Here is an 18,130-nt window from a genome sequence, read left to right as displayed (position 1 = left end):
TGAGGGCAAATTACAGATCCCCTAAGTACTTCGATTTATCAAAATGTGCGATTTTTGCATATAGCACCAACTTTAAATGACGTAAATACAACTTTGTGTCACAATCTACAATATTACTTTAAGAATTATTGTGAGATTTTTATAATTATTTGACTTTATTAACACAAGAAAAAAAAAAACGCCTGCTACCATAAATTTCTAATTTGCTTTTTACTTAGAAAACAGCACAACTTTCACAATAAACTCTTCCTGTGGCTAATGGGTGAAAATGACATACACATTTTCTTTTCAAATGAAAAGTTTCCAAAAAGGTTGAAAGATGATAATGATAATGATTCTAATATTTTTTGAGCACTTTCTACATGCCAGAAAATGTTCTAAGGGATTTACATGGATTCACTCATTAAAGAGATTTAAGATGTTTGATAACATAAATTATATACCAATGAATTAAAGAATATTATTTAATGGAGAGTCAAGAAACTCTTTATTTTTTCCAAAATTCTTCTTTTTATAAAATACACTGTAACTCCTTTGATTCAAGCAGGGTCCAGAAATATACACGGGAGAAACTAGAAGAAAACACTTTACAATAACAAACTACAAGCAAACCTATAACTTTTTGTCCATAATATTACATTTTTCTTCTGAAAGTAGAAATAAAATTTTCAAAAACAATGAACAGGAAAATAATTTTATTTTCAAATGACCTATGACATGCCAACATTAAATTATTAAATATATCCAGAAAGTATCCATGTTATTTTCTTATGCAATCAAAGATGAATTTTCCAACATTAACTATGGATCAAGTTGTCCCAGATGTTTTCATCCTAGTAATTCCCAGTATAACTACTGCTATGTTATTGTGATTTCCCTGAACATTACTCCCAACAGAAGCATTAGGAACATTTTGATCCTATGGCAACAGGTTTTGGTTTTTTTAAATTATTTTATAATTTAACCAAACTTCCCAAAATGACCACCACCAGAAAAAGCTAAAGACATGTAGTTTTTTTAATGGAAGACTCTTTCAGAAGGATTTTAACTATTATAATTCATGAACACACTTCTTAAGTTAGTAAATGTTTTAAAGGTTTATAAGTAAGTTGAGATATTACTTAACCACATTCCTGATAGAATGAAGGGTTGAATTTAATGGCCAAGCCCTTGTTAAATTCTTCCCAGCCATTCTGACCATTGGATTCCTGGAAATTTGGCTTTCTTAATTAACTTTTTCTTTTTAAATATTTGAATCTCTCATATAGTCTGTGACCTTCATTATCTTAAAACGCTATGAATTCACAGACTCATTTGACTTTTTGGATCATATAGGAACCCTAAGAGTCTTTGAATCCAGTCCCTCATACAATGTTTGACTCCTCTCTGCAACGTCAATTCAAATTCCTTCCCATCCCCCACCCCTGCCAAAATAGGGAACTACCCAAAAGACAAGATACTCCCATTTCAGACAGTATTCATTATTAGGAAGTTCTTCTCTACACTGAGCTGAAATCTCCCTCCCCAAAACTGGGTCTCACCCATTCCAGCAATGGCCCTCGAAGCATGACCTTGGGCAAGCTAATCTCTTGTTGCTTCCAGTTTCCTCAGTTGTAAAATGACGATAAGAAATGTAACTCATAGGGGTGTGAAGAGTTAACAAGAATGCGTATAAAGCACCTGGCACAAAATAGGGCCTCCATGAGCAGCAGCATTTATTAGGACCATGAAACTGTCAGGTACACGGCTGCCCTCAGAGACGTGGTGGCAACTATTAAGCTTACTCTCCTTCAGGCCAAATATCCCCATTTCCTTCAATGTTTCTTTGAACAACATGGTATTTTCTCCCTTGTTCTTCTAATTGTTCCTTTCTGAATAAGTTCAGTTCTTTGAGAGAAGGGTCAACTGCCAATTTAAAAAAAAAAAAAATCTGTGTAATTCTATCAACTGAGATCAAGATCCATATTCATAAACGTAACCTCAAGATAATAGTTCTCTTTTCTCTATTGCTGATAAAATCTCTTTCCCACCCCCTGCCTATCTCTAGTGTCTCCATACTTGGCCCTCTGGCAAAAGCCCAACTATGGAGAAGGCAACAGGTATGGATACTTTCTGGTTCTACAGTAAGGTGAAGATGAGGTGCCCCTCAGACATTAGACTGTATCTGGGAAATTTCCTTCGTCATTCTGGTAGGATGTCAGCTCTTCTTTATTCAGAGTCTCTTCTCTCTGCCCTCTCCATTCATTCCTCTGGACTTCACAATTCTGGGTCGTGGCCCCATAAGACATCTTCTTTTTGGGATTTGCAAAATTCTCCTGGTTGAGTTCTGTCTCCTCTGCTAATTCATCTTGGTCAATGATTCCACACTTCTCCTCAGAGAGATTCTCAGGGTCAGCCCACTCCTGTTTCTCCCCAGAAGCAAAGACCCCATAAAAGATCACGCCACTGTAGTGCACCAGGGCAGCTATGAGGAACACATTCTGCCATTCCTCCCGGGTCTACACAAGGAAATAAAGCACCAATTAATGTTTTAACCAAAAGCAAAGATTAACAGTATGTTCTAGAGGCTTCCATTAGGAAAAAAGCACCTGCCCACCTCAAAGGTCATGTTGTGCTTCCTGAAAAGACATGTATCTGAAGTAACATCTAGAATCCATGTCAAACAGAATTTGGGTGTTTAAAAATAAAAAGTTAGGAGACCTCAATGAATATGTATTTTTTTTAATTAAAAAATACTTTTAAAAAATAAACAACATGTAAAAATACATGCAGCATTATTGTGAAGTTCTTCAAAATACACAAATGGGCTTCCTCTCACATAGTAAGTTAAATTAAACTTGCTTTAAGAACCATCATTTTAAATATCAGAGGTCTCCTTATTATTTGCTGTTGGATACATAACATCATTGAACCATTAAAACGTTCACCCTTGACTAGCTTGTTTGTAACCATATTATCTGTATAAAACACAGTAGGTAAAAATAATAATAATTAGAATTTGTTTACAAAGTTAGGGAAAGATGAGTATCTTGGATTTAATAGTCATGTTACCAATCCTACTGACTCATAAACAGAGGAAAAATATGGATTTTATGCCTATAAAATCCCCAAATCCCACCTTCCTTTTCTGATAAAGAGTAAGAAAAGTCATCCCACACTTTCTTCTCTAAAAAGCTAGCAGAGTTTCTGAAGTCATATTTGTAATAGGCAATCCAACTAAGAAAATAGTATCAGGATTCAAAAAAAAAAAAAATGGTTTTTTCAATTTCTGCCAAAAAGTCTTATTTGCAGAAATTAGCATCCTAAAACTCTTTCAGTAACAGAGATAAGGGAGTCCTGCGGCCTGTGGTGGAGCTCTGGATGGATCATGGGATCCTCCTCTACCACTCACCCTAGTCTAAATACACAAAGGTTCAGTAAAGATTGGATGCCACACTCTTGTGGGTTATTAGAAACGGCCATTAATGTCTTGCTTATTTTCATCAGAACAAGGACGTATATAACAGCACTAATATTTTTATGCTGCAACATACTAAGCAACTAGATGGAAGTGGCCTGCCAAGTTTAATCACTTAGAATTATAAAACAATCTTGGGTAGTTCATTTATCCTAAATTGATTGCCTTGGTTTTTTCTTTGTGTCTCTAAACAGTTTCTATGGCATTTGCCCTGCCCCCCACCTTTTATTTCTCAATTGAGGAAATGGGGAACTAAACAAGAATCAGCCCTGTTGCCATCAATAAACAATGATTTAAAGAAACAATAAAAAAAAATGAAAGAAAAGAAGTTCAACTGACTCAGCTAAGGTAAAGGACACATACTCCACATATTTACAGGCTGTAGAGGGCCTTGAGATCTCATGTTGTACAGTAGTTCAGTCTTCTGATACTTTAGCTCACAGCCCCCAAGGAAACCATTACCTTGTGCTTGGTCATTGCACCGACAATGAGGGGACAAACCATTCCAGAGAGGGTTCCCACTCCATTTGAGATCCCCATGAGAATGCTGGCGTAACGGGGAGCAATGTCCAGGTGATTGACATTGAAACCTGCAGTGAAGCCAATACCCCAAAGTCAGAGTCAAGAACAGAATTTCAAATACGCTTTGGAAAATATGTAGCTTCTTCCAATTCTCATTGGTGGCTGGGTGGTGCAAATGGTTAAGCACTGGACTACTAGCCAAAAGGTTGGCAGTTAGAACCCACCTGGCAGCACTGCTTGCAGAAGAAAGGCCTGGTGATCTGCTTCTGAAAGGTCACAGCCTTGAAAACCCTATGGAGCACAGTTCTACTCTGCACACATGGGGTCACCATGAATCAGAATCGACTCAACAGCAAATAACAACTCTCATTAATCTATTTGGGTTTCCTCTAGCACATGACTAATGGATACCTCTGCCTGGAGGGCTGGATTGAGGACCATCAGGCTGGGTCTGGACCTAGCAGAAAAATGTGCTGCGATTCGTTAGCAATGGCTGTTGTGGGCTGTGGATGGGGTCAATTATGGCACCTTTGCCTTGTAGGTTCAGAACTCCAAAATACGGTGTGTTGCCTAAACCTGGACCAGATTTATTCAGAGTAAATAATCACGTACAGTGTTATTAGAACCAAACCTCCCACTCAAAATATCCTCCCTCTTAGCCCTCAGCTCCCTCCTAACAGGCCACCATACAGAAGCCACGCCTGAGTGGCCACATGACATAATGGAAAGAGTACTTTTTTAGTAGTGAACATTTGCACAAACACTGGCAGAACCCCCTGTAATTTATAAAACACACATACATACTTGATTTGGAGTCTGTAAACCTGGATTTTAATCTTATTTCCACCACTTAAGTAATTTTTAGATCTTTGTTTCCTCATATGTAATAAAGAGCCCTGGTGGAGCAATGGTTAAGCACTTTGCTGCCAACCAAAAGTTGGCAGGTAGAACCCACCCAGCAGCTCTGCAGGAGAAAGACCTGGCAATCTGCTCCCATAAAGATTACAACCTAGAGAACCCTATGGTGCAATTCTACTCTGTCACATGGGGTCACTACGAGTCGAAATTGACTTGACAGCACCTAACAACAACAATATGAAGATTACATTACTACCTACGTCATAAAGATGCTGTGATATGAGGCTCAAGGAAAACAGGTGTGTGAGAGCCCTTGGCAAATAGCTAAGCTACATTCACTATTGCTGCTGCTGCTGCTATTACTGCTGCTAAGCATCTCCCTCTCTTTGAGGTCTTCTATGAAAGGTAATGATACGGAACTTCCCTCTTTATATTCTTCTATTTTATTAGAGGCATTTATCATATACTATGATTAAAATCATGTAATAAAAATATGTATAAGCAAAAAAGACTCAGGGGAGAGACACTAAGATTCTAACTATAGTTACATTAAGATGCAATTATAAATGATTTTTCTAGTCTTTATTCTCCAAACATTGGGTACTATGATTACTTTAATAATGAGAAAATGTATTTGTATATTTCAAAGTGATGGCTAATTTTAATTTCTATGAATGCATTCTGTGAATGCCCAACCTGTCTAATTCTGAGATTCTGCCCTCACAGAGTTTACATTCTAGTGAAGATGAAGCATTCGAAGCACTAAGCTCAGTGCCAGATGCACAACAAATCAACAAATCCTTGTGATAGTTTTTATTACTGTTCACTCTAGCCCGGTGCTTTGCAAACTTTCACGTGCATACAAATCACCCTGTTGTTGTTGTTGTGAGTTGCCATCAACTGAAATCTGACTCATGCCAACCCCATGTATTTTGGCGATTAAAAAAAAAAAGCATTTTTTTTTTTTACAACAACAACAAAAAAGATAATGCTCCTGGAAGTGGTAAAATACTAAGAAGTCACCAACACCTCACTCTTAACCCATTTATCAAGAGAGAGGAATGAGCGGAATGAAGGGGAGAGGGGAGCTGGGGAAGGCTATGAAAGAGTAGGCTTCAGGCGCAGGAAACCATCTTTGCCAGTATTGCCCAGGAGAGTGTTTATAGAGTCAGATAGACCTCGGCAACAGCGGCTTAACTGAGAAGCAAACATGGACAAGGGATTTAAACACCCTGAATCTTTGCGTCGTCTTCTTCGTCTTCTTTTTATTTTTTGGTGAAAATATACACAACAAAACATACACTCATTCAACAATTTTTACACATACAGTTCATTGACAATGGTTACATTACTTCACTTTGTATCATCTTTCTCCCCAACCATGCCCCACATTGTTTCACCGTCATTAATTTAGACTCTTCTACCCCTTAAAGTTCTTGTCTGTGTTTTGAGTTACTTTTGTCCATTTAATCTCATAGATAACTCTTTAAAAGAGTGCCATTTTTAAGACAAACATTCTTTATTAAATGAGTCAAATTGTTGTTTAGTTTATAGGTGACATTATGGTATAGTTTGGGTTCAAGGCTTAAAAGTTGTTTCCAGCCAATAGATTCAAGGGTTCTTCCAGTGTCAATGTATCCAGAAAGTCTGGTTTCCAATAAGAATTTGAAGTTTTGTTCCACGTTTTTTCCTCGTTTTGATCAAGATCCAACTATCAGGTCCTTGATCAACACGCTAGACCTCAGCTTCTTCATCAATAAACTGAGGATAGTCATTCTTATAAAATTGTTGTAAGAATTAAGTTAAATGATACATATTAATTACATGGCACATAGAGGCGAAAACCAACATGTATGTTCTTTATAGGAAGTTATCTTATCTGTCTTGTTCACCACTGTTTTCCCTGAACTGGCAAAGTGCCTGGCAAATAGTAGCACTCAATAAATAGCTGTTTAATTAATTACCAATTACAGCTATTAAGATTACAGCAGTAAGTTATAGGCTTTATATATTCAAATTTTGTTCAGTTTTGTTTTGCTTTTTAATTCTTTATTCCATACAAAGAACATGAAAATATGATTTAAAAAAAAGATTCTTTTTCTAATCTGGCCTGTTGGCTTCCATTCAAGGAAAATTTTTGAGAAAACCATCTTTGTAATAAACATACCTTTCCTCTTTCAGATCGAAGTGGCAGACAATCAGAATATAAAACAGCTGCAAGATTAATAAATCTTACTGCTGATTTGAATACGATAAACACTTTATTAGAAATGAACCCAGAGATAATAAGCAATTAATGTGATTGCCAAGTATTATGCTTTGACACAAAGCCTAGGGCCTATGCATTCAGCTAGAAATAATGTGAGAAAAACCATTTAGGTTTCTAGCTGCATAAGCCTGGAGTTCAGGGGGAAAAATCACTGAGAAACTGAGATATTGATAGATTTTTGTAGCAGATGCAACAAAGAAAGAAAGAAAGAAAATCGCCCATAAGTTTAGAGTCTAGCTTCACTTCATAGGACATTGCTCAAAGCAGGCATCACCCATTCTTTGCATCTTTCTAATCTTGTTTGTCTTGGCTCTTTTGTCAATAATCAGCTTCCAAACTGTGCCAGACAGTCTTCCCTAACATCGCTATTTCCTCCTTAAATGTTGGCAAACAGCAAATCTTGAGGGATCATTGTCCTCCATGGCCACAAGTCCCTACCATAGTGTCACTGTTGGGTCAGACACCTCTATTCCAATCTCAGCAACTTATTGTGTGACCTTGAGCAAGGTAAGTCACTTTCTGAGTTTCTTCAACGGTGAAATTGACATAACGATACCCATCTCATAGGATAGTGGTAAGGATCCCTGGTGGCGCAATGGTTAAGCATTTGACTGCTAACTGGAAGGTCGGTGGTTCAAACCCACCAGCAGCTCCGCAGAAGAAAAGACCTGGTGATCTGCTCCTGTAAAGTTTAAAAACCAAAACCAAACCTATTGCCATCTAGTCGATTCCAACTCATAGTGACCCCATAGGATAGAGTAGAACTGCCCCATAGGGTTTTCAAGACTGTAGTTTGGACATGTTATCAGTAGGGACCAGTCCCTGGAGAAGAGCATCATGTTTGATAAAGTAGAGAGTCAGCAGAAGAGAGGAAGACCCTGAACAAGATGAACTGACACAGTGGCTGCAATGATGAGCTCAAGCATAGCAACAATTGTGAGGATGGTGCAGGACCAGGAAGCGTTTCGTTCCGTTGTACACAGGGTCTCTATGAGTTGGAACCAACTCAAAAGGCACCTAACAACAACAACAATCTTTATGGAAGCAGACTGCCTCATCTTTCTCCCGAAGAGGTGCTGGTGGTTTGGACTGCTGACATTTTGTTAACCACTGCACCATTAGGGCTCCCCCTTAAAGATTGCAGCCAAGAAAACTCCATGGGGGCAGTTCTACTCTGTCGTTTGGGTTGCTGTGAGTTAAAATAGACTCAACAGCACACAACGGCAACAGGACTGCTATGGGGATTGTCTTAGTTATCTAGCATTGCTGTAACAGAAATACCACAGGTGGATGGCTTTAACGAAGAGAAATTTATTCTCTCACAGTCTAGTAGGCTAGAAGTCCAAATTCAGGGCATCAGCTCCAAGAGAAGTCTTTGTCTTTCTGTCGGCTCTGGGGGAAGGTCCTTATCATCAATCTTCCCCTGGTCGAGGAGCTTCTCAGTGCAGGGACTCTGGGTCCAAAGGACACGCTATGCTCCTGGCGCTTCTTTCTTGCTGGTGTGAGGTTCCCCTGTCTCTCTGCTTGTTTCTCTTTTATGTCTCAAAACAGATTGATTTAAGATGCAATCTAATCTTGTAGATTGAGTTCTGCATCATTAACATAACTGCCTCTAATCCTGCCTCATAAATATCATAGAGGCAGGATTTACAATACATAGGAAAATCACATCAGATGACAAAATGGTGGAAAATCACACAGTACTGGGAATCATGGCCTAGCCAAGTTGACACACATTTTGGGGGGACACAATTCGATCCATCACAGGGATTCAATGAGATCATGTTTGAAAAGTGGCTACCACAAAGTCAGTGCCAAATAAATGGCAGTTGCTGTGATTTGGGCTGTTGGGCTTCTCTCCTTCTGATTGTTCAGTGACTTAATCAGCAATCAGGGGAGAAGGAAACAATATGAATCTGAACATTTCAGTATCTCTGGGAACAGGATATGAATCTCTTTTGCATCACACAGTTATCAAGAGAAGACGTTCCTCAACATCTTTCTGGAAACAAGTCATGAGTTCTCTATCCTTGCTACTCAAACTGTAGACGGTGGGTCAGCAGCATCCACATCGCTGGGGAGTTTGTTAAAAACACAGAACCTCAGGCCCTGCTCTGGACCTACTGAATCACAATATACATTTTACAAGACCCTAGTGTGATTTGTAGTTCGTGGGTGGTGGGAACGTGTAAGTGCTTGACTACTAGCCGAAAGGTTGGCAGTTCAAACCCACCCAAAGGCACCTCAGAAGACAGGCCTGGCAATCTGCTTCCAAAAGGTCACAGGCTTGAAAACCCTATGGAGCAGTTCTGCCTTGCACACGTGGGGTTGACATGAGTCAGATCTGAGTCGACGGCAACTAACAACAACAGGGTGATTTGTACGCACACGAACGTTTGAGAAGCGCTGGGCTAGAGTGAACAGAAATAAAAACAATGATCGCAAATATTTGCTCATTTTGTTGTGAATCTGGCACTGAGCTTAGTGCTTCGAATGCTTCATCGCCACTAGAATGTAAACTCTGTGAGGGCAGAATCTTTGTTTTGTCCACTGCAGTATCCCCAGCACCAAAAAACAGTGCCTGGCTCTTGGGCAGTGTGAGGGAACACATGCGTTGTCTTAGTTCATTCCCCCAACAACTCCGTGAGGTTGCGGTTACTTCTCTCCAATCTCTGGACGTGGAAACTGAGGCTCGACAATTTAAATACCCAAAACCAACCAAACTCATTGCCGAGCTGATTGCGACTCACAGCGACCCCCTAGGATTTCCGAGGTTGTAAATCCTTACAGAAGCAGACTGCTACTTCTTTCTCCCCTGGAGTGGCTGATGAGTTTGAACCGCCCATCTTTGGGTTAGCAGCTGAGCCCTTTAACTACTGTGCCACCAGGGCTTCTTGAGAATTTAAATAGCTTAGTAAATGTTTCTTTTAAGTAGTAAAGAGGGGCCTCAAAGCCAGGTCTGTGTACCTCCAAACCCAAGTTCTGAGCTACAAGTTATTTTTAAAGTGGATTATTTTTTTTAATTTAAGTATCAACCCCACTTATTTTGATACATAGATCATGAACCATTTTAGGATAGTTTACACCAGAGGTTCCACTCTGTCTGGTCTTTAAGGCAGCCTGGAATAATGGAAAGAGCACAGGCTCAGAGGCTGTGCTTTAGTCTTTCATTTGCCAGCAACTGTGACTTTAGGAAAGGTCCTGGGTGGTGCAAATGGTTGGCACTTGGCTGCTGGTCTAAAGGTTGGTGGTTCGAACCCACCCAGCAGCACCACAGAAGACAGGCCTGTCAATCTGCTTCCTTGGTTGTAAAGATTACAGCCAAGAAAACTGTAGGGAGCAGTTCTACTCTGTAACACACAGGGTCGCCATGAGTTGGAATTGATTCGACGGCAACAGGTTTTATGGAGGGAGTTAGGAAAGTACCTAATTTTTCTAAGCTTGAGTTTCCTTAGCAGTAAAATATTTACATTACTACTTGCTTCACAATATTGTGGGACAGATGCAATATATGTAAACTTTTCCATAAGAGTCAATTATCATTATTACAATATGTTTTAAAGGTAGAAAAATAACGGCATTATACTTTTTCATTCCGTCTCACACAGGGAGTTTTATAATGACTGCATTCTGGTCTCTCACACACAGTGCACAGGTTTCTGCTTCTGCGAAATAGGTTGCTAATAGCACAGATACCTCCTAAGTAGTTATAATACCCCAAAACCAACCAAACCCGTTGCCATCAAGTTAATTCTGACTCATAGTGACCCTATAGGACAGAGTAGAACTGCCCCATAGGGTTTCCAAGGAGTGGCTGATGGATTCGAACTGCCTACCTTTTGGTTAGCAGCCAAGCTCTTAACCACTGCGTCACCAGGGCTACAGGAGCTAATACACATAGAGGGCTTTGAATAGTCCCTGGCACACAGTCGGGCCTGATAAACATTAACTCTCAACAGTCATTTTTACTATTAACACTGCCTGCTCTACCCTGCTCGGCAAGTCACTTTTCCCCTCTGGGCTTGCATTTCCTTATCTGGAAAGTGAAGGCAATGGAGTGAGGAAAATCTAAATAAGCTCTCTACTCTGAAAAAATAACTTCCAGTTCTATGACTATAAGTCAAAGGACTCTGTCATTTGACTTTTGAGGTAAAATTAGCAGTACTCTTGCAGTAGCCCTGAGTGATGCAAATGGTTAAGCGCTTGGCTACAAACTCAAAGGCTGGCAGTTCAAATCCACCCAGAGGCACCTCAGAAGAAAGGCCTGGTGAACTACTTCTGAAAAATCAACAATTGAAAACTCTACGGAGCACAGTTTTACTCTGACATACATGGGGTAGCCATGAGTTGGAATTGACTTCATGGCAACTGGTTTGGGGTTTTTTTGTTAGTAGGAGGCGAGAATAGAAAAGCTCACAAGAGTCTCTTTGAGGTAGAGTGACCTGGTGCTAAGAGCCACTTTATCAAACCACATGCTCAGGCATCCATTCATGGCCTTGAGGAAGTCACCTACACTTTGTGCAGTTTCCCGTAATGAAGAAAGTAGAAAAAATTCCAGCTTGACTAGGCGCCTAAGCTTATCCCTCAGTGATTCCACAAAGTCATCCCCCAGTAAATGAAATTCTCTAGTCAGTGGCTTGGCTTCTTGGCAATGGCCTGGTTACTAAGGAAGCTGTTATATATAATACACTGGTCCTTTCTTTCTCCCAAGATGTGCTGAATCTATAGACAACATTCACGTACACAAAGGATATTTTACCTGAAATAGCAAAGCCACTAAATCCTACGGCAAGCACCAGAAAGGAGATAGCCACCCCTTTGGTATGGGAGAAGCCAACCACCAGAAGCAAGGTTGCCTCCATGCCAAAACCTGCAAACAGAAACATTGGGGAAAAAAATGTCATTTTTACGTTAATCAGCCCAAGTTCATGGATTTATCAAATAATAATTTTATTTTTATTTCCATGGATCTAAGTTTTTAGTTACACATTCTGGCTCAGTGTTTAAAATTTTACCCAGATGTTTCATGACTATATGACTATGCTAATATTACCTGGGTGTTCTGTGAACCTTCTAACATTATCCTGGTTCACCTCGAACACTAAATGGTTCCAATAGGGTCCAATGATGCCCCTGGAGTGAGGGATGTTGACTTTCAGTTGCTTCATTGGTAGTTGCTCCCACCATTTTTACTGGCAGAAGTCCCTGGGTGGTGCAAACAGTTAATGTGCTTGGCTGCTAACCAAAAGGTTGGAAGCAAGTCCACCCAGAGACACCTCAGAAGAAAGTCCTGGTAATCTACTTCTGAAAAATCAGCCATCAAAAATCCTGTGGAGCACAGTATGACTCTGACACACAGGGTGTCACCACAAGTCAGAGTCAACTCAATGGTAACAGGTTTGAATATACTGTCAATGACTCCACTTTGACTACCTAAATGACGGCCTCTTACATAAAATAACTGTACTCTAATACTTATTGTCAAAAGCAGCCAGAGAGCTGGACTGGATCTCTGAAACAAAAAGTAGCACCTAGTTGCTCGCAAAGCATAATGTAAAATTCTCCCCTTTCAGGAGTTCACCAAGCTCTCAGGCCTCTTCATAAAATCCACGAGCTATGTGCACAGAAAACACAGCAAGGCAACAGAACTTTCTGTTCCTTTCATTCGGAAAAAGTGAGTCCAGTACAATCAAAAAGGATGAGGAAATTATGAAGAAGTTCCTTCTCACCAAAAAAGCAAATTCAGCCAACAGCAAACAGAAAGATGATATAATGATCATTTCCAGGTATATGTAGTGCCATGGGAGGTGGAAGACTATTAATGGTGCTTCATCCAGGAGACTGTCTGCTGAGTCCAGACAGCTACGCATGATTGTCCTACAGTTATGTCAAAGGCAACGTGTTCAAATCAAGTCTTTGCTCCTCTATTCTCTACCCCTAAACAAATAAAGCAAACCACCACCGCTGCCAACTCCATCTTCTTTCTTCTCCTTCTCTAAATTAATCCTCTACCCAGACTTTAAACAGCACAGACTTTAGAGTTAGATGAGCCTGGAATCAGATTCTACCTCAAAATCACTAATTGTATGACCATGGTTGGACAAGGTACTTCACCTCTTAGATTCCTTATAAAAAAAAAGAAAAAAGGAGATAATAATACAACCTTGTAGGTCACTAGAAGATTAAATGAAATTGAGTATATAAGGTATTATGTGGAGTCCTTGGCACATGGGCACAGCTCAACAAATGGTGACCAGAAGACCACTGCAGAAACCTCAGGATCATCATGGAGTTTTCTCTTTTGTAAGGACCCTTGTGATTACATTGGGCCCATCTTCATAATCCAGGAGAATCCTCATCTCAAGATCCTTAACTTAATCGCATTTGCAAAGTCCTTTTTGCCTTGTAAGGTAACATAGTCATAGGTTCCAGGGATTAGGGCATGGACATTTTTGGAGGAGGGGGGGCATTATTCTGCCTTCCACAGCTACCTTGGGGAGGATACTGAATACGATGTCCCAGACCTTCACCCCTCGCCTGCCAGAACGCAGGACCACATCTGCCAGTCCTCAGTCTCCTACACAAAACTTAAAGCCAAGGGCAGGCCCAACTATCCTGTCTGAGACCAGCCGTCAAGCTGCTGGGAAAGCAGATGACAACAGACTGTTCCCAATCTCCCTGATCAGACTTTATTCCCGAGATTCTGTGGGATCAAACGATGCCGGCTCCGTGTCCCTCTATACATTCTTTGCTTCTAAGTGGCTCTGACCCATCTGGAGTCACAGCATGCTCATCCCTCCTTTTCAATTTAATAACCCAGTTGTGACCACTTGCCCATAGATGGCGCTGTCCTCTAACTGCCACCCACACCACCTGACTCCCAACCCTCTGGAGAGGTTGTTGTTGTTGGGTGTTGTCGAGTTGTTTTCTACTCATAGCGACCGCATGTGACAGAATAGAACTGTCCATAGGGTTTTCTTGGCTGTAATCTTTATGGAAACAGATCCAAATTCTTTCTCCCGCACAGCTGCTGGGTGGGTTCAAACAACCAACGTTTCAGTTAGCAGCCGAGTGTGTAATGGTAGCAGCAAAGAATGACTAAGAGCACTGGCAATGGGCTCAGACAGACCCAGATCTAGCACAGGTTCTGCCACCTGAGCAAGTCATTTTACCTCATTTTCCTCACTGTGAGTTGGCTATGATAACAGTATCTGCACCACAAGGTTGTTATAAAGATTAAATGAGATAATATATATAAAGAACCTAGCTTAGTGTCTGGTACAGAAAGCATTCAATACATGCTAATTTAAATAGCAAAACAAAATTTGTCAAAACTCATAGAACTGTAAAACACAGAGGATGAGCCCTATGCAAACTATGGACTTTAGTTAATAATAAGTAGTAACAATGTTGGTTCATCAATTGTAACCAATGTACTACAGGAATGCAGAATGTTAGTAATAGGAGAAACAGTATGCAGTGGGGGAATGGTGGTATATGGGAAGTCTAAACTTTCTGCATAATTTTCTGTAAACCTAACCCAGGTCTAAAACTTAAAGTTTTTTTTTTTTTTTTTAATTAAAGCTCTAAAACTCCCTAAAAAAAAAACAAAAGATAATGAGAAAGTAACAGACCAGTTGCTGTTGAACTGTTGAATAGATTCCGACTCATGGCTACCCCATGAGTTTCAGAGTGCAACTGCATTCTACAGGGTTTTCAATGGCTGTGATCTTTTGGAAGTAGATTGCCAGGCCTTTCTTCTGAGACACCTGTGGGTGGATTTGAACAGCCAACCTTTTGGTTAATAGCCGAGCGCCTAACCATTTGCGCCACCCAAGGACTCCTTCAGGAGAAAATAGATGAGCTAAAAAAGTTATGCTACTATTAAAGTTGTAGAGATTCATGATTACATTCATCTACTTCTGCTAGGAAACCACCTAATTTCTACTTTATCTTTGCAAAATCAAGACACTCATATAATAAAGCAGGAAAGAGGATGGGGTGTGTGTGTGTATACCCCATGCACAAACATATGCTGAGTGGAAAAAAGACTGTTCAGAGAAAATACTTTTCTTATGTTTCTTACTAAGAAAGGGATGAAGGAGATAAGGGCATAAACTACCTAAGCATTTCTATAGTGTAGATATGCACTCATTTATCAGCCATCAACTAAGTTGCCATGGCTCAGGTTGCACAGGTACAGGCTGGGTGACACTTGGCAGGGCTGTGGTAACACTCAAGGATCTGCCAAGTGATGGACTTCAGGGCCTTTCAGGTTCATTCCAACGTTTAGAATAACCTCCAGAATATGCTTTGTGGTTCAATTTACTCTTATTCCACAAGAGCTGCTTAAACCCCTTCTGAAAGGCACAGTACCTCCACAGTTCATGATTTTCCTGACAGCAGTTGTGGTGAAAACTTTTCTGCTTCTTAAGTAATCAGCCAGCTGTCCTCCGATGGGCACAATGATTGTCATAACCATGTGTGGGACTGCCGACAAGAGACCCACCTGGAATGAAAAGAAACAGTGAGCTATTTTTCAGCTACTTCTAAGAGATGTACTTCCCTACTCCTCTTCCACCTACTACTGCTCCCAGCGCCACCACCAGATTTACTCATCTAATTATATATGGGAACCCTGGTGGTGCAGTGGGTAAGAGTTCAACTGCTAACCAAATGTCGGCAGTTTGAATCCACCACCCACTCCTTGGAAACCATATGGAGACAGTTCTACTCTGTCCTATAGGGTCACTGTGAGTCAGAATCGACTCGACAGCAACAGGTTTGGTTTTAGTTTTGTAATTATGTATGATCCAGGTAGCTTTGAATTTCATAATAAATAAATAACGAATGAATGAATTTGTTAATAAATGAATTTAAGTGTATCTATCTCCTGCCTGAGTGGCGCAAATACTTTGTACTCAACTATCAATAGAAATGTTGACGGTTCAAACCCACCAGTGGCATCATGGAAGAAAGGCCTGGCAATCTGCTTCCATAAAAATTACAGCCAAGAAAACCCTATGGAGCTCAGTTCTACTCTGTAACACATGGGATTGCCATGAGTCGGAATTGTATCTGTCTCCTCCACCAGATTGGAAGCTCCTTGAAGGCAGAGGTGATTTTATTCATCTCTGAAGAACAGTTAAGGGGCCCCAGCACCCAGCATAGGGTCAGGCACATAGCAAGCAGTTAAAGCACTTGGCACAGAGTGAGTGCTCGTTGATGGCAGCCACTATTACTCTACTATGCTAGCCCTTCTGTGGTCACTTCTGACTCTACCTGTAGCTATACAGACATCTACCTCTGATAGGAAGCCATCTTTTCCTTATAGAAAGGAGGCAATTCTTTTATAGCGATGGTTTGTGTTTCACCATCCACATTCTTCTCCCCTGAAACACAGACAATGTACCAACAATAGGTGTGATTCAGGTTTGGAAGCATTGAGAGAGGTTCTTTCTAAACCATGCCAAGGAATAGTGGTTGTTGCTATAACCATCATTATGGAGAGAGTTGTCTGCAAAATGAGCATTAAGGTACTTATTGCTACTCACCAAGTAGTTTATGAGAAGAAAAAAAATCCACACTCTCAAATCTTTTTATCCTTGCCTACTATGCCGTCCTTGAGTTAGCTTCAAAAACACTTTGAGATTAGATAGAACATAAATGTTTAAAAGCAGCTTAACACATCTCTGATCTCTACTAAGATGAAATAGCTATGTATACTATGCACAGAATTTATAACTTGACTGTCCTCCAGGGTATTATATGTCACCGTACCGTTACGAATTACGATCAGCAAATCGTTTTATCATGCAAAGATAGAATTAAGAGATTTAAAGTTTAAGAATATTTGCAGTGTCTATGTATTTACCTTACTTATTGCAAATCCAAAGACCTCTTCAAAATAAGCAGGCTGGCTTATTAACAGCAAATAAAATGTCCAGCTTCTGCAGAAATTTGCCACAATGATTGCATAAACCGGCAGTGACGTGAAAAACCTTTTCCACGGTGTATTAAATTTCTAGAGAGCAAAACGTACCATGAGATTTTTAGTGGAGATAGTGACATTGTATTTTTTAAGAGGACAACATAGTCACTAAAAGAAATGCTTGTGGAAAAGGAGAGCAAGTCTTCATCTGTCCATTTATACTTACCCTTAGACTGACAATATTAGCTCCTTCTCCTATAGTTGTCTCTATATAGGTCCTCTCCTCGTTGGATATTGTTGGATGAGCTGCCGGGCACTCATAGGCCTGCAACAGCCAAAACATGTACCAAATAATCCCAAACATACCTGCAGTTAAAAAACAAAAGGCTGCATGAGATGGTCTTATTTTGCTCCATCTCTAAATGTTTCCATTTTTTAAGTATTCCCAAATGGCCTTATGTTCAGCTAGGAGAAAGTATTTTGTTGATTTTTCTTGTTGTTGTTGTTGTTGACTGTTATTTAAAAAAATAAAAAATAACGTTGTACTCATTACAAAAAAAATCAACTTTAATATAAACATTAAAAGAATCGTAGATAGACATATATTTCATTTGTATGACAAACTTCTCTATTTTCATATAGTGAAATTTTAGCCAAACCTATGATACAGTACAAATACCATCTCCATGCGTCACCCATGTGAACTCATGAAGTCAAATCACTCACCATAAATATAAAAGACAGAGGACCATCCAATGTACTGCACCAACACCCCAGCCAGGGGCATGGCAACCACTGCCCCCGCATAGGAACCTGGGAACAAGAAAAGATTGAGGGAAGATTACTTGACGTCCTGCACACCTTTTCAACCCATTTAGAGCTCGTGTGGTAAAGCTGAGGGGCCAGTCACACTGAGCAGGAGTCAGACTGCCTCCATGAGGCAAAATCCCAGCATTTCTTAAAAGAGGGCTTCCAGGAGAGAAAGGTCACCAGGATGTCCTTTAACATCATCCAGGTACCATACACGGAGCCCTGGTGGTGCAGTGGTTAAGAGTTCGGCTGCTCACCAAAAGGTTAGCAGTTTTAATCCACC

General features: G+C 40.2%; 1 protein-coding gene across 4 annotated transcripts in view; it reads right to left on the bottom strand.

Annotated features, from left to right (window-relative positions):
• Nucleotides 1-2,058: 2,058 nt before the first annotated feature.
• The window catches only part of SLC17A8 (solute carrier family 17 member 8), a 56,625-nt gene continuing 40,553 nt past the window's right edge, over nucleotides 2,059-18,130 (bottom strand). For 2 of the 4 annotated variants that reach the window (XM_023728929.1, XM_023728928.1), the window contains exons 6-12: nucleotides 17,764-17,850; nucleotides 17,264-17,403; nucleotides 16,981-17,130; nucleotides 15,483-15,615; nucleotides 11,866-11,976; nucleotides 3,920-4,047; nucleotides 2,059-2,498 (exon numbers count right to left, since the gene is read on the bottom strand). In XM_023728929.1, coding sequence (XP_023584697.1) covers nucleotides 2,154-2,498; nucleotides 3,920-4,047; nucleotides 11,866-11,976; nucleotides 15,483-15,615; nucleotides 16,981-17,130; nucleotides 17,264-17,403; nucleotides 17,764-17,850 — 1,094 coding nt within the window. In that variant the 3' untranslated portion in view covers nucleotides 2,059-2,153. The remainder of the gene's footprint in view (nucleotides 2,499-3,919; nucleotides 4,048-11,865; nucleotides 11,977-15,482; nucleotides 15,616-16,980; nucleotides 17,131-17,263; nucleotides 17,404-17,763; nucleotides 17,851-18,130) is intronic. The other 2 variants (XM_004373748.2, XM_023728930.1) reach the window with 1 other exon arrangement.

This window comes from Trichechus manatus, unplaced genomic scaffold, assembly GCF_000243295.1.
Source record: "Trichechus manatus latirostris isolate Lorelei unplaced genomic scaffold, TriManLat1.0 scaffold00027, whole genome shotgun sequence".
Lineage (NCBI taxonomy): Eukaryota > Metazoa > Chordata > Mammalia > Sirenia > Trichechidae > Trichechus > Trichechus manatus.
The sequence above is the reverse complement of the archived record's forward strand: the minus strand, read 5'-3'. Positions and strand labels throughout refer to the sequence as shown.